General features: G+C 38.6%; 1 protein-coding gene across 1 annotated transcript in view; it reads right to left on the bottom strand.

Moving 5' to 3' along the window:
- Positions 1 to 2,253: 2,253 nt before the first annotated feature.
- The window catches only part of LOC109466168 (potassium channel subfamily T member 2-like), a 114,356-nt gene continuing 103,704 nt past the window's right edge, over positions 2,254 to 12,905 (bottom strand). Inside the window, 11 exon segments of the mRNA XM_019763826.1 lie at positions 2,254 to 3,506; positions 7,269 to 7,381; positions 7,383 to 7,401; positions 7,833 to 7,917; positions 8,989 to 9,094; positions 9,348 to 9,395; positions 9,923 to 10,051; positions 10,504 to 10,587; positions 10,807 to 10,908; positions 11,866 to 11,977; positions 12,413 to 12,547. Coding sequence (XP_019619385.1) covers positions 3,401 to 3,506; positions 7,269 to 7,381; positions 7,383 to 7,401; positions 7,833 to 7,917; positions 8,989 to 9,094; positions 9,348 to 9,395; positions 9,923 to 10,051; positions 10,504 to 10,587; positions 10,807 to 10,908; positions 11,866 to 11,977; positions 12,413 to 12,547 — 1,039 coding nt within the window. The 3' untranslated portion in view covers positions 2,254 to 3,400.

Genomic DNA, 12,905 nt, shown 5'->3' with positions numbered 1-12,905 from the left:
AGAGGGAGAGAGGGAGAGAGGGAGAGAGTAGTGTAATGACCATTCTGTTCAGAAGTTGTTAATTGTGCACACAATAATTTGCGCAACGTCGATATGATGTTGAAATATTGCTCCACATGGAATACACATCAGATTGCAACAATTAAAAGCAATTGGCCACAGATGTATCTATTTTTTCTCTGAGACCGGTATAACGGCCAGCAGTCTCTGACACAGAAATGTCGAAGAGATAAATGTGTTTCCGAAAATAGTTTCATCAGTTTGGTATAAAGTATAGGATACAGGAGTTTTCACTTACACAACCAATAATCTCATCTATAGTGAGATTATTTGTTGTGTAAATGACAACTCCTTATCCGATGAATGTGTTTGTTAACAAACGGCATTTTGTATCAAGTGGGACCAGTTGTTGTGTTTCTTCTGCCCGTACTTTGATCGCTGGATGCGGGGCGTGTCCAGGAACGCGGTCACCCCTACCATACATCGTGTCAGTATAAATTTGTTCATGGGGTTCGCATCGGGGGTGCAACAGGTGGCACTAACAGGTGCATACACCAACAAATTTATGCGGATTCAATTAAAAAGGGTTGAAATAATGAAATATTTTGTTTAAGAATTTAACAATTGAAAATGCGTTTTGTCGACAATTAAGAAATGTTCAATACTCTGAAAACTGCAGCGGAACGATTTTTGATTGACAGAAATGAGGGGCGCTAATTGTCCCAGACTGCAGAGCCAAAGATTAATAGATAACTAGGGAATAGAGCAAGACTGCAAACTAGTTACAGTCGTTCAAGATGACAAAATAGCATAGTTTAGCGTCCAGGATGTCTGTTCAGGAGCCCCACTTCAAGCTTCACATTTCTTTCAAATGCTCCCTTTCACATACTTTAATCTGGTTACATCATTACACATTTCTTAAAGGTGAAGGTTACACCCCCGATAGTGTGAGAGATCACGCGGACAGGGCATGATCGCCAGTGTAGAAGTGGTACATTATGGACAGAAGGAGGAGTCTGTTAAGTCAACGTTGTGCGTCTACTCCGGACTTCCCAATAGCTATTACAGGTCAGATGGTTTTAAGTGCCATGAATCAAAGGCGTTCAAATCAAAGGCGATGACAGTTTCTCTAACTATTGTTGAAGTAGATTTTGTCTGTTTACTTTGAAGTTGTCTCCCTAGCCCAGGCAGATCCCACTGTCCACTTTTTTGTGGTGTAATGTACATGTACTTACTATGCATGGCGTAGGTCTTCTCTTGCGCCAGGTCAGTTTGGTACTGTGTAACATCTTTCCGACACTGTTGACTGATGTTGCCGATAGGTTGGGCGGGAAAAGAGGTAACGTTACTTGTCCCGTTCACAGTGCTTATATCTTGGATGGTGTCCGCAAGTTTCTGCTGAAGAAGTCCCTCTGACCTGAATAAGGCGGCCAACAGGTTTAACTGTGTAGTGCCGTCCCTCGGTGCCTGTGCACTTGCCAAGCTAACTACAGCCGAGACAAGACAAATGTACAGCAACTGCCTCATGCTCCTGTTCGTGTAGGCAGATCTAGAGTTCCCGCGAACGCAACTTCCAGACTGAGACTGACAACGTTTGCAGCTTCAGCTGCGGCTCATAGACTAAGTTGGCCAAAGTCTGGTCGTTCTTATGTTTACTGTGTGAAAACGCCCCCTGTTGACTCCCCTGTTGTTTGTTGGCTTTAAATAACCCAGTGTTCGGATGACCTAAATACCGTAGATAACTCAGAGGAAAATAGACCTTTGATAGATTTATTCATAGATTTGCAGAGCCTACGGTCACAACCCACCATGCCTTTATTATTACCTTCGCCAGGAAGATTATGTTTTCGTGGCTCTCTGTGTGTGTGTGGCTGTGTGTCAACAGCGTAACTTGAGAAGGCTTAGATGGATTACCTTGGTATTTGGTAGGTGTTGCGTTGATAAGAGCTCAAGATGATTAGATTTTGCGCCATCTGGTGGCTTGGTATGGTACTGCAGCTTAACCTTATAATGCGAAATTGGTTTCACAATTTGATTTAATCTATCGACAGTATTGATGTCTTCTGCTATCACAACGTTCTCAACTGACACGAGCACCTTTTATCTCCAATGAAATAGATCAAGTTTCTAGCTGCCCGTTTCTGTCCCTTTTCGTATTAAAAAAATATGTTTAGCACATCTTAAGCATTAAAGAAGACGAAAACACAATCATATAATATTTTATTTGCAGAAGAAAATATATTGAAACCGACATGCAGAATACATACACATCCTGACAATATTAGGATTTTATGGAAGTATACCAAAAACATTAGTGCAACTACGATGATTCTTGTACGCATACAAGTTTGTTTTCAAGTAACAACACGTGGATGGATTTATTTCCAGGTTTACAGCATTAAGTGTATGGCAGACTTGGTCAAGAAAAAGCAGGGATTGACAAGTCAACAGATGCGATTATCCCTCCTTGAACAAAAATTTCAAAAATCACCCTTTCCTATACGTTATCAAGGTCCTTAAAGCTCACAATGAAATTTGATACACGCAATGATAACTTTTTGTGAATAGCAATAGCCACAAATAAAGAGTTCAAATACCCATAGCATGTTACAGACTCTTGGGTTTACGGAGTATCTATTTTCTTCTATTACATCAAGTACTGCACCACGAGGATATTGTATTTTTAACATGTTGGATATGCGTGAATGCATGTATGTAAAAATATCTGAAAATTTTCTCTCCGTGTTTGCAAAAAAGCATAGGAATCATCCATATGAGCTTTGATGAGGATTGTAGTTAAGTGCATAATTAACAATGCTTACTGTGATGTAGTGCAAGCTACAATAAAATACTTGTAGAAGCCTTTGTTCCTTAGCTCCAGAGACAATGAATAATAATTATTATACAACAAAAAGTAACAAAACAAATGTATCAATTTTAAAAGTTAACATGTTTGAAGGAACAACCTGTTAATAAACATCTACCGTAACTGTAACAGTTACTGTGCTTCAAGAGAGAATATAAAAATCCAGCTACAATACTTCCTACAACATAAAGAGACATTTAGTCTAAAATACTAAACATGTGGAAGACAGAAATTAAATGGCAACCGTCGTATAATCAGAGAGGAAAGGGATAGTTTTTGGAGCAAACTGTTAGGTTCAAATTTAAGCCACAGTTGTATTTATTGCACAAAGTGACACATTAGTTTCGGTGGTATAAAACTGCTATAGCACTGATAATGAGGTAAACCTTTTGCAAACTTGAAAAGTAGTCCGGGATTTAAGGGAAATGTTCACGAGTTACATCTTTTTTTCTGTAAGTTACACTTTCTTTAAGATACACTTGAACCAGAGCCTCCTAAACACCAGATTGTGCGCTTCTTTCTTTACTTTGTGGCTTAAAGTTCATCATCAGGTCTCCCTATCACGACAAACACGGCTCTTCCAAACTGTCTAAACAAAAGAGATGAGGTGGAAGTCTCCAAGTTCTGGGTCCATAACAGGCTGTAAGACAAATGAAAGAAGTCATTGTTTTGAAAAAAAATAGTAACTGGTTTCACATCATTGAACTTAAGATCAGGAACATCTAAAAAATCGTTTGAACTAAAAGTTGTATGATTTTCGTATTGTTGAGACATGTTTGTCAAGTTCACAATTGAAAAACATAACCATTCAGTCATTCTAAAATCATGTCATCAAACAATTAGTTCTTGAACATATCCTAATTTTTTTTCATTTTAAGTTAGGTTTGTTCTTATCATCTTCATTTCCCTTGACATGATCGGTTTACAAGATATTTTGCCTTGTATCATATATTATTAGTTGTCAGGCAAATGGTCTTGTGTGCACTGATACCGAAGAAAGTTAACATAATAATTGTCTTTTGATATGTGAACTACATGTAGACCTAGCTGTCAACCAAAAGTCCTAAAACTATATTCCTGCAACAAAACAGTCATTTCCAAATATATACAAGTCACACATTGATGTATCATTTACATGAATAGAAGATACAATAGTGCACAATATACAATGTATCATCACAATGAAAATTTTCCAAACTTTTCTTCATGCCTCTGCCACTAAACATTTCCCCAAATTGAGCTGGTCAAAATCGTTAAGAAGCTTGCAAATACCAGCACTTAAAAGTGTCCCTTTACCAATTGATTACATAATTCAAATTCTTCCACAAGAATACACATATGGATATACCTAATATAGTAATTATAAGCAGCAAAGAGTCCTGCTCTTTTCTCGTTCATGGCTTTCAAAATTTTAGTTAGACATTCACTAAGTTCTGTATTCAATTTCCAATTATTCACCAATATTCTGTTTATCATGGGCATCAGCCCTTTTTTGGCTAAAGGAACTACTCATGTGTACCGAAGATCAATAGATATAATAAATAGATATTAAATTATTAGCTTGCATGGAACCAGAGATACCACAAACACATTCTATCTATAAATGTCCTGTGTACTAAACATTCAACCCATGAATAGTAAGCATATATTATATACATTCAAAGAAAAAATGTAGATATGTTTCAGTGCACTTTTCCAGAAGGCAGTGCATTCTCAGTGGTGCATGTTTTAGGCACATTAAACTACGTAAGTGCACAGAGACTCATGCCAAATGCCTTAACTAATCAAATTAGTTCATATCTACATTCGCTAAATACTGTGAGTTATACAGAAAGTATGTCTATCACCCATTCCCATCATATGAAAACCTCCACCACTAACTATAAGCTAAATTTTTAAAAACCATTACCATATAAGGGATGCTGGCGTATGTTATACATATTTGGTTAAAACATTCCCATTATTTAATAGCAGGTTGATAAGAGTACAAAATGCAACAAACGTTTTTTTTCAGTGCAACTTTCCAAAACAATCAGTATATCAAAGACCTGTATACCTGCCAACAACTGTGTAGCAAGTACAACACTCAGGTTTTGAAAGTGCTCGATTTTCTAATAACCCCCACATTCAGTCACAGTCCAAGTAGTGCAGTCAAACAATATGAACCATTGGCTGTAACTATGTCCCTCATATAGTCTTCTGGGTAGCAACAAGGCAACGCTAGTGTCCACAATGCATCATGCCCCAGTGCTCAGTCAGGTTCATCCTTCATGGGGAAGTTGAGACATGTCAATCATTATTGTCTTCATACTTGTGTCTCTTCTTCAATCTTGACTGATGTTTCCTCTGTGTTACTCTGTGGGACACAGGCATGCGGTTACATGCAACATACTGGTAAATCTACCATAGATTCATAATAAAATGATACAATGTTGGAATTCCTGCATACAACATTGTATGTCTTTATTATCTATCTATCTATCCTTGCTTTTCAATCAACCCTTTCTCAGTTAGTAATGGTTAATTATCAATTTTCAAGACTACAATTTTAGAAGTCATTTGCTGCAATATTAGTAGATGTAGCCACTTTATCATCACAACTAATTTACAATTTCTTAAACCTTAATGATTTTCAGGAAAGCATGGAATTCTCAATGACTTAAAGTTAAACTACTAGATGCAGTTGAAGGTACAAGTCAAGGATGTCTGAACCATTGAACTTATCATGGTATGTACTGTTGTTACAGTAATACTTTTAATTATGATATCCAGAACTGACTTTATCCAGAATGGTGCCAAGCATGGTTCTGGGTGTTAGTACATTGTGTATCCTGGACTGTGCTTCGGGCAAATCTAAGTTCTTGGATATGCAGAGACCATCCAAAACTGTGGCTGATCCTTATGAACCCTAACCTACTGTAAGAAACCAGGAGGAGACAGTAGAAACAGATAAAAACCCCTTGGTCCCGGGCCGGATTCGAACTCACGGCTCCCGGGCCACAGGCAGACGCTCTAACTGAGTGAGCTAAAAGGTCTAGACCCATTGGCTGGGTCAGTTGGTAGCGCCTATAAACCCCCAACTGTTACACTACTCCCCCTTTTCACGGCGGTCAATTTCTAGGGTAAAGTTTCCAATTCTACGGAGGGGTATCAGGTTACCGGGGTTCCACGCGCGGGTTCCGTGGTGCCAGTCTCAACGGTAAACATTATTTTCATCAGTTATAAACAGTTTCACGGGGACTCTCTTGTTCAAATGTGATAAAATCCGCACTGCATATAGCTCAAATGTTGGTGTTTTTATTACAATGCTTAAATGTGCGTGAAATCACTCTCGACGCGTCGAATGCTTATTCTAGAACAATCGACGTCAATAACCAAACAACTGATTTAAACCGACCCCAAATCTCTCCGAAAATTCCATATTTTTGCATTTTAGAGAACAGTATAACAAAATTAAGATTTGAGTCGGACAGTTTTCTTCATTTCAAAGTTAAAGTGTTGGTAAGATAGAAAAATTCGCCCAAAAAGGCACTTTTTCAACTTTCAAGACGGATAATTCCAGAACGCCGCCATCTTTAAAAAATCCGTCCGACACAGATCGAGATTTTTGTCTTACCTACAATTTAAAACGTTTTTGAGGTAAATTGAATTTGTTTTTCTTGCGGTTTAAATACCATGTTTGCACGCATGTCAGGTCGTGTGAGTAAGTACAGGGGGTAACTTATATCCCCGTAAACAACAATTACGATCTTCAAGATCACACACGATAACGGCAGTAGCTTCGTTACATGTTACATATCCACTATAAAACAGGGCATAGATATACGGTACCGAAATTGGTTTATATTTGTGAAAAGGTGGATTTTTTTACTGTTAGGCGGTACCGTGTAAAAACGGGCTTGAAGCCGCGGGTTTACTGTACATGACCGCGGGTAACCCCGGATCGAACAAACGTTCGGTTCGATTGACGTCATATCGAACATGATTCGATTCGAATGACGTCATATCGAACATGATTCTGTTCGATGAAAAGGTTGGAATATTTGGGCCCAAATTTGACCATCGTGTTTCTTTTCAAGATTCGTCCTCGAATCTTCCGAATTCGACATCCCTGGGGCGGCACTCTTTGCCAGAACTCCCAGGGCCGGTGTGGGAACCACTGTAAGAAACCAAGAGGAGACAGTAGAAACAGATAAAAACCCCTTGGTCCCGGGCCGGATTCGAACTCACGGCTCCCGGGCCACAGGCAGACGCTCTAACTGAGTGAGCTAAAAGGTCTAGACCCATCGGCTGGGTCAGTTGGTAGCGCCTATAAACCCCCAACTGTTACACTACCCAGGCATGGAACTACTAGTAGATAGGCACAGGGTTCTGAATAGAATATGACAAGCTTAATAAATACCTGTGCCTTGCGGTTCTCGGGAGACCGTGTGCGATGAGTCGGCCTGATGCTGCCGTCCTCCTGCAGGGAGATCTCATCTGGGTCGGTCGGGGTGGAGGCACAGGGGACAGAGGCATCTGGCCGCAAGAGATAACTACACAAACATCACAGATGGGAAGATAAACACCTCATATGTATATGTATAATGAATTGAATAAATGATGATCTTTGTTGCACATTTTTGCCACACTCATGCAGGGCTAAGTACAGGTCAAAACAAAACATGATGAACAGATACAGTAGATACAAAATACAACTAACTATCTATCAAACTAACTATCATTAGATAAATTCAACTTCTGTCAGCAGACTTCTTCTTCTTTCATACTGCTTAAGCCCAATGACAATTGAATTATTAGCAGCTGCACATGTGTTAATTACAAAACAAGTGACCAGTACAAATAAAACTTAAGGGAAATGAAGGTAAGGGCACTAAAGAACATAAATAACTGATTCTGTGGGCGTAAAAGACAAGACAAGTTTAAGAATCTAGTGCATTTGATTTAGTAAATATACTTGACTTACATGACATCATCGAGCTCTAGCCTTGTGTCATCAGATGGGTTGATGAGAACGTATGATAGACTGCTTCTTCTGTTATGCAGGTCGTCTGGAAAAAAATGGCATAGGAGCTTAAGTTAGTCATGTCTACAGGGATTTAAGGAGAGAATGTCATAGTTTCATGCAACTAGCCAGGTCATATCCTTTCAGTACTGTGTCTTTAAATAACATGTAAACATTGCTGACTCAAAATCATGATTTTTCATATTACATATCTACCATGAATGTTAGGAAAATTTACTCCGTGTTTCAGATTTTGTATAGATTATGTGGAAATATTATTATAAATGAACAGGGTTAAGTTGTCATTTTAGGGTACATGTATAAATCCAGACTGCAAACTGTATATTATGTTTTTTTATTAACCTTTTTTTGCACTAATGATTGTTATGCATGAATATGTTCTTATCTGTAATAAAGTTAGTTTGTGGAAGAATGACTTATAGGAAATTGCATGAATCATGAAGTTATTGTGATCATAGTCATAGCAAAAAGTGTAATGGTAGATATTGGATGGTACTGAACATAAGGAGAGGTTCAAAACGATTATTGTAATATAAAAACAATTACAGAAATACTGTAAAAAGAGAGCAGGAATGAAAGATAGCTGAAGAAAATTGAACTTAAGAGACTCGTCAGTGGGTCATCAAATCATAATATGTGTGTTGCTCAAAAAATGCCAACAGTATAAAGAAGCGCTAAGACAAACTTATGATCCAAACTCACCATCTAAGTGATTACCTAAGTTGGAAAAAAAGATATATAGCAGTCATTAGTGTGATTAGTTGATATTAGAATGAGATAACATAATGTACTACAAAAACTAATGTGCAGTAATTGCAGAATGGAACAAAAATGGTTATCAAAGACACTATCAGGGGATCTGTTGGAAAATAAGTTAACATTAGATTTTGTTCATGATAATTAATAACACCATTAATTTCTTTTTCATTATGTTTGTTAGCATAAGACATTCTGCACTATTGATAGATGTCTACAGCATAGGATGAAAATCAAATGATAAAACCACTGTGACATTACTTATTACACATAAGCACTGTATTGTATATACCCCTTTGTGCTTTCTTCTTATTGCATCTACAAGTAATTTTGAGCGCACCATAATGCTCCTCTGGTAGACCTAAGTCCTTGACTCTGCTCTTCACTAACTCTCTCAACTGCTCTCGTTCGGAATTCTGTGATCTGGTCTCCTCATCGAAGAAATCCTGCAAAGGAACAAAGAAACAACACTTAAGTGTTGTTACAACAACATCTGTCACCCAGGCTACAGATTTTCGTGGAATATCTGTAGCCTGGGTGACAGTCTTCTTGGGCTCAGTCTGCACCCCAAATTTGCTTAGACTAAACGCAACAAGGCTGGCACCCAGGATATGACACGTGTTGTAACAGAGGCCAAAGATTCCGTCATGGACTCTTTATCCCATGCTGAATTCAGATGAAAGTTGTGCACATTTTTACCTTCTTTTTTCGTTGTTTCTTGTGTCGTTGAAAAGGTCTTAATATCCCCTGAAAGAAGTGTAGTTTTGGAGGATTTCATTATAGTCCAATAGTTGTATTTAAATAATATAATATGAATATGAGATCCTTTCATTGCAGCATATTCACTGTATTTGACATTGAAAGCCATTCTGCTGCAGCTGCAGTGAACAGGTGCATGATAATGAGCAGCCCTACATCTGCAGGTGCATGTGTTTGTCATGAGTACAAAGTAGGCCCTGAGATGAAGGGGAAAAGTAGCTTTTTAAAATGAAGGCAGTCAAGGCAGAAGAAGTCTTACCTGAATCCTGGTATCAACAGAGACTTGAGGTGTTAGAAATGTGTTCTTCTCAAACTATTGCAGAGTAGAACTGTTTACTATCAAATATAGTAGATACCTTTGTACATGTACATGTTGTGTATAGAATTTCTATTGTAGGGTTACGCTTGATGTACTGTTTCAAACAGCTGCCACCGCTTGCCTGCTAAGTAGGCATGCTACAGTCTGTAAAATGAACAATAGATGAATAATCCTGAAGCAAAAACGTAGGCCGTACCTCCATTCCCACCAGAGGTTTCCTCTCTGTGCGGTAGATGCCGATGGGGATCTCGCAGCTAGAGGAGCACTGCTTCTGGTACAGCCGACCGTAGGTCCGGATCCACAAGTCATTCTCTGTCACCCTCATCTGTCACACACAAGTGCCAACATTACGGTTATTTCTATGTTGTAAAATGATTGACATCATGTTAATCCTCATTTTTCTTATTAAAGTCCATATAAACTTGTGTTCTGCAACTTCAACTTCAGCACCAAGGACAGGGACATACATTTTTGCTTTAACAGCTAATATGGCAATGAGGGAAAAGAAAAAGACTTAACAACAGAAAGTGTACATTTCTAACATGTGAGACATAATTATAGTATATATATTGTTACCCAGAGAGAATAAAAAGTCTCCACCTGAACATTGTTTGCACATTGGCAATGGTGCCTGAGTAAAATGATTGATGTCATGTTAATGAGTTTCACTGTATCAATCTGCAAGTGCCTTCATAGTTTTCTGCAGCTTGCCAGTATGCCAGTATTGCAGTATCTGTTAAAACAGTGTGGAAATCTTGTGAAAATGTAGATCCTCACCGATCGAAGATGCCCAGAACCAGGGGTGTGGCCAAGTCCTAACAGCAATCTCACCAGCGTGATCATGTACTCCTTAACAAATGACTGGAACAACAAAGGCATCATGAGCAGTCAAAAATCAAATGTCATTCCTACCGTAAATATGTATCATGACAAACAAATATGATAAATAAACAAAGAAATGAAGTGTAATGATACCTTTGGTTTAAGTAACTAACCTTCAGCATGCTATTAGCAACGGAATTTATACCTCAAACTTTGTACAGGGAATATGTATAGTTCAGCATGCACACACACACAAACCTGGTACAACAGTGTGTCCAACATGCTTGCACTGAAGACCCTCCCTGCAGCAAATGGCAGTCTGAACATGTACGCAAGGTTGGAGCCCTTTTCCTTCTCTTTCTGCAAGTAGAAAAGTATAAATTGGTACATTCAAGCAAGGAAACAACATTTTAGTTTGTGATGAGAGACGGTGGGAGCTGGAAAAGCTTTGCCCACAGCAATAGGATAGTTCAGAGACAGCCAAAGCTTACTCAGCTTAAGTATGGCCTTGTTCAATATACATGTAAGGTGGCTCTGTGGAAAGAAAAACACATACAGTCACATTCATCTGCCATGCTTGGTATCTTCCCTTTCTATGCCTCCCATAAGTCATAGTCTTTGAGACTGATTGGCAGTAGTACATGCCTCTCAATGATAAATGTGAACATTCACTGAAAAATTATGAAGAAATGTTTGAAGGTTCTTTTTTGGTTTTGGTAGCTCACAGAAACTTAAAAAGTTGTACTTGGTTTAAAAGGATTCTCAGCTTTTCCTTTTCCATCTCTAGGACATCTCATTCATGGGTAGTAGAGAGGCAGAGAAAAGGAATTCTTATTTCTATAAGTAGGTAAGATAGGTAAGGTGATTATGATCAGTCAAGCATTATTTGTCATTTAGTGTTGTATTCAACTCAATGTCTGCAAATTGGTAGTGCTGTGTTGATGAGAAAGAAATGTACGGCATTATTAAAAGTATGGTATTACTGTAATATAAAACAATGAATGTAGCCAGCTGTAGCCTCCACACCATGGTAAGCTGGTCCACATACATTCTTGGAGCTTCATGGGACAACCTAATGTTTCCTTAGATGTACCTTTCGTTTTGGTCTCTGCGAAGGAAAATGACAAACAAAAAAAGAGAGAACACAAAAATGGAAACAGTTGTCAGTATCATGTTGAGATCAAAACACATACTACACGTGGCTTCAATCAATCTTAATGTTCAAATATAATGTAAATACATTTACGGCCACTGATGTATGCTATATCATAAAGGTTAAAAGTGAAATGCAGACAGCTAGCTTATAGACAGGTTTACCTTTTCCAGTTTGGCAACATTGAGGGCTTGGCAGTCCTTGGCGCGAAACTGCATGAACCTCATGTTAGCCGGATGTGTCAACTCTGTTATGATGCTGGTGCTTGGGAATAACCTGGGGGAAGGGAGGAATATTCATTTATGAAACAAATCATTGCTAAATCTTTGAGTGTTGTAGCTATTTGGACTGGCCTCTCCAATACAAGACTGTCATCAGGTATCCAATACACCACAAATTCAGCCAGCATTGAACCATAACACCAAGACAACTGGAGAGTTTAGACTTTTCTTTAGAGCAGTATTATCACAGGAAGCTATGCTAATGATTAAGAACATCATTTTTCTTATAAAAGTCTACCTATACTTTTTGCACTGCATGTAATCTAGCGGTAGTGTTCCTCAACCTCACTTTCAGCACCAAGGACAGGGATGTACATTATTGCTTTAACGTCTAATGTGGCAAATAGGGAAAAGAAAAAGACTTAACAATAGAGAGTGTGCATCTCTAACATGTGAGAAGTTTATCGTAATAGCAATAAGAAGTCTCCACCTGAACATTGTTTGCACATTGACAATGGTGCCTGAGTCGGCCATGTAGTCCTCTGCTGCAGCTTTAGAGCTCTCCTTGTCAACAACAACAACATTGTTGGCGTGAATGATGCCGGCCCGCAGCAAATCATCCAAACTGTGGGGCAGGTGAGATACAGGTTAGTCCTAGCAATATTAGCACGTCCGCAGAATGTACTGCGCCTGTGCAAAATCCTGATTTTTCACGGTTTTCGTTGGATTTTTGGTCAATGTTGCATCAGAATTTTGCCTGTTGCAGACAATATCTTTTCCAACACAACATTTGGAAACTACAGATGGGATGTTAACCTTATATACGCAAATACAACCTTACTGTATATGAGACGTTCTGCCAAAGTGCTATGCACAATCCATTACGGGATTCACACACTCAGGTGCAGTACGTTCTCCTGCCGTGCTAAGTGCAAAATTACGTAAATCTATGGCGATTATAAAGATCTTAATGTTTTCTTATC

This window comes from Branchiostoma belcheri, unplaced genomic scaffold, assembly GCF_001625305.1.
Source record: "Branchiostoma belcheri isolate BF01 breed outbred unplaced genomic scaffold, Haploidv18h27 scaffold16, whole genome shotgun sequence".
NCBI lineage: Eukaryota > Metazoa > Chordata > Leptocardii > Amphioxiformes > Branchiostomatidae > Branchiostoma > Branchiostoma belcheri.
The sequence above is the reverse complement of the archived record's forward strand: the minus strand, read 5'-3'. Positions and strand labels throughout refer to the sequence as shown.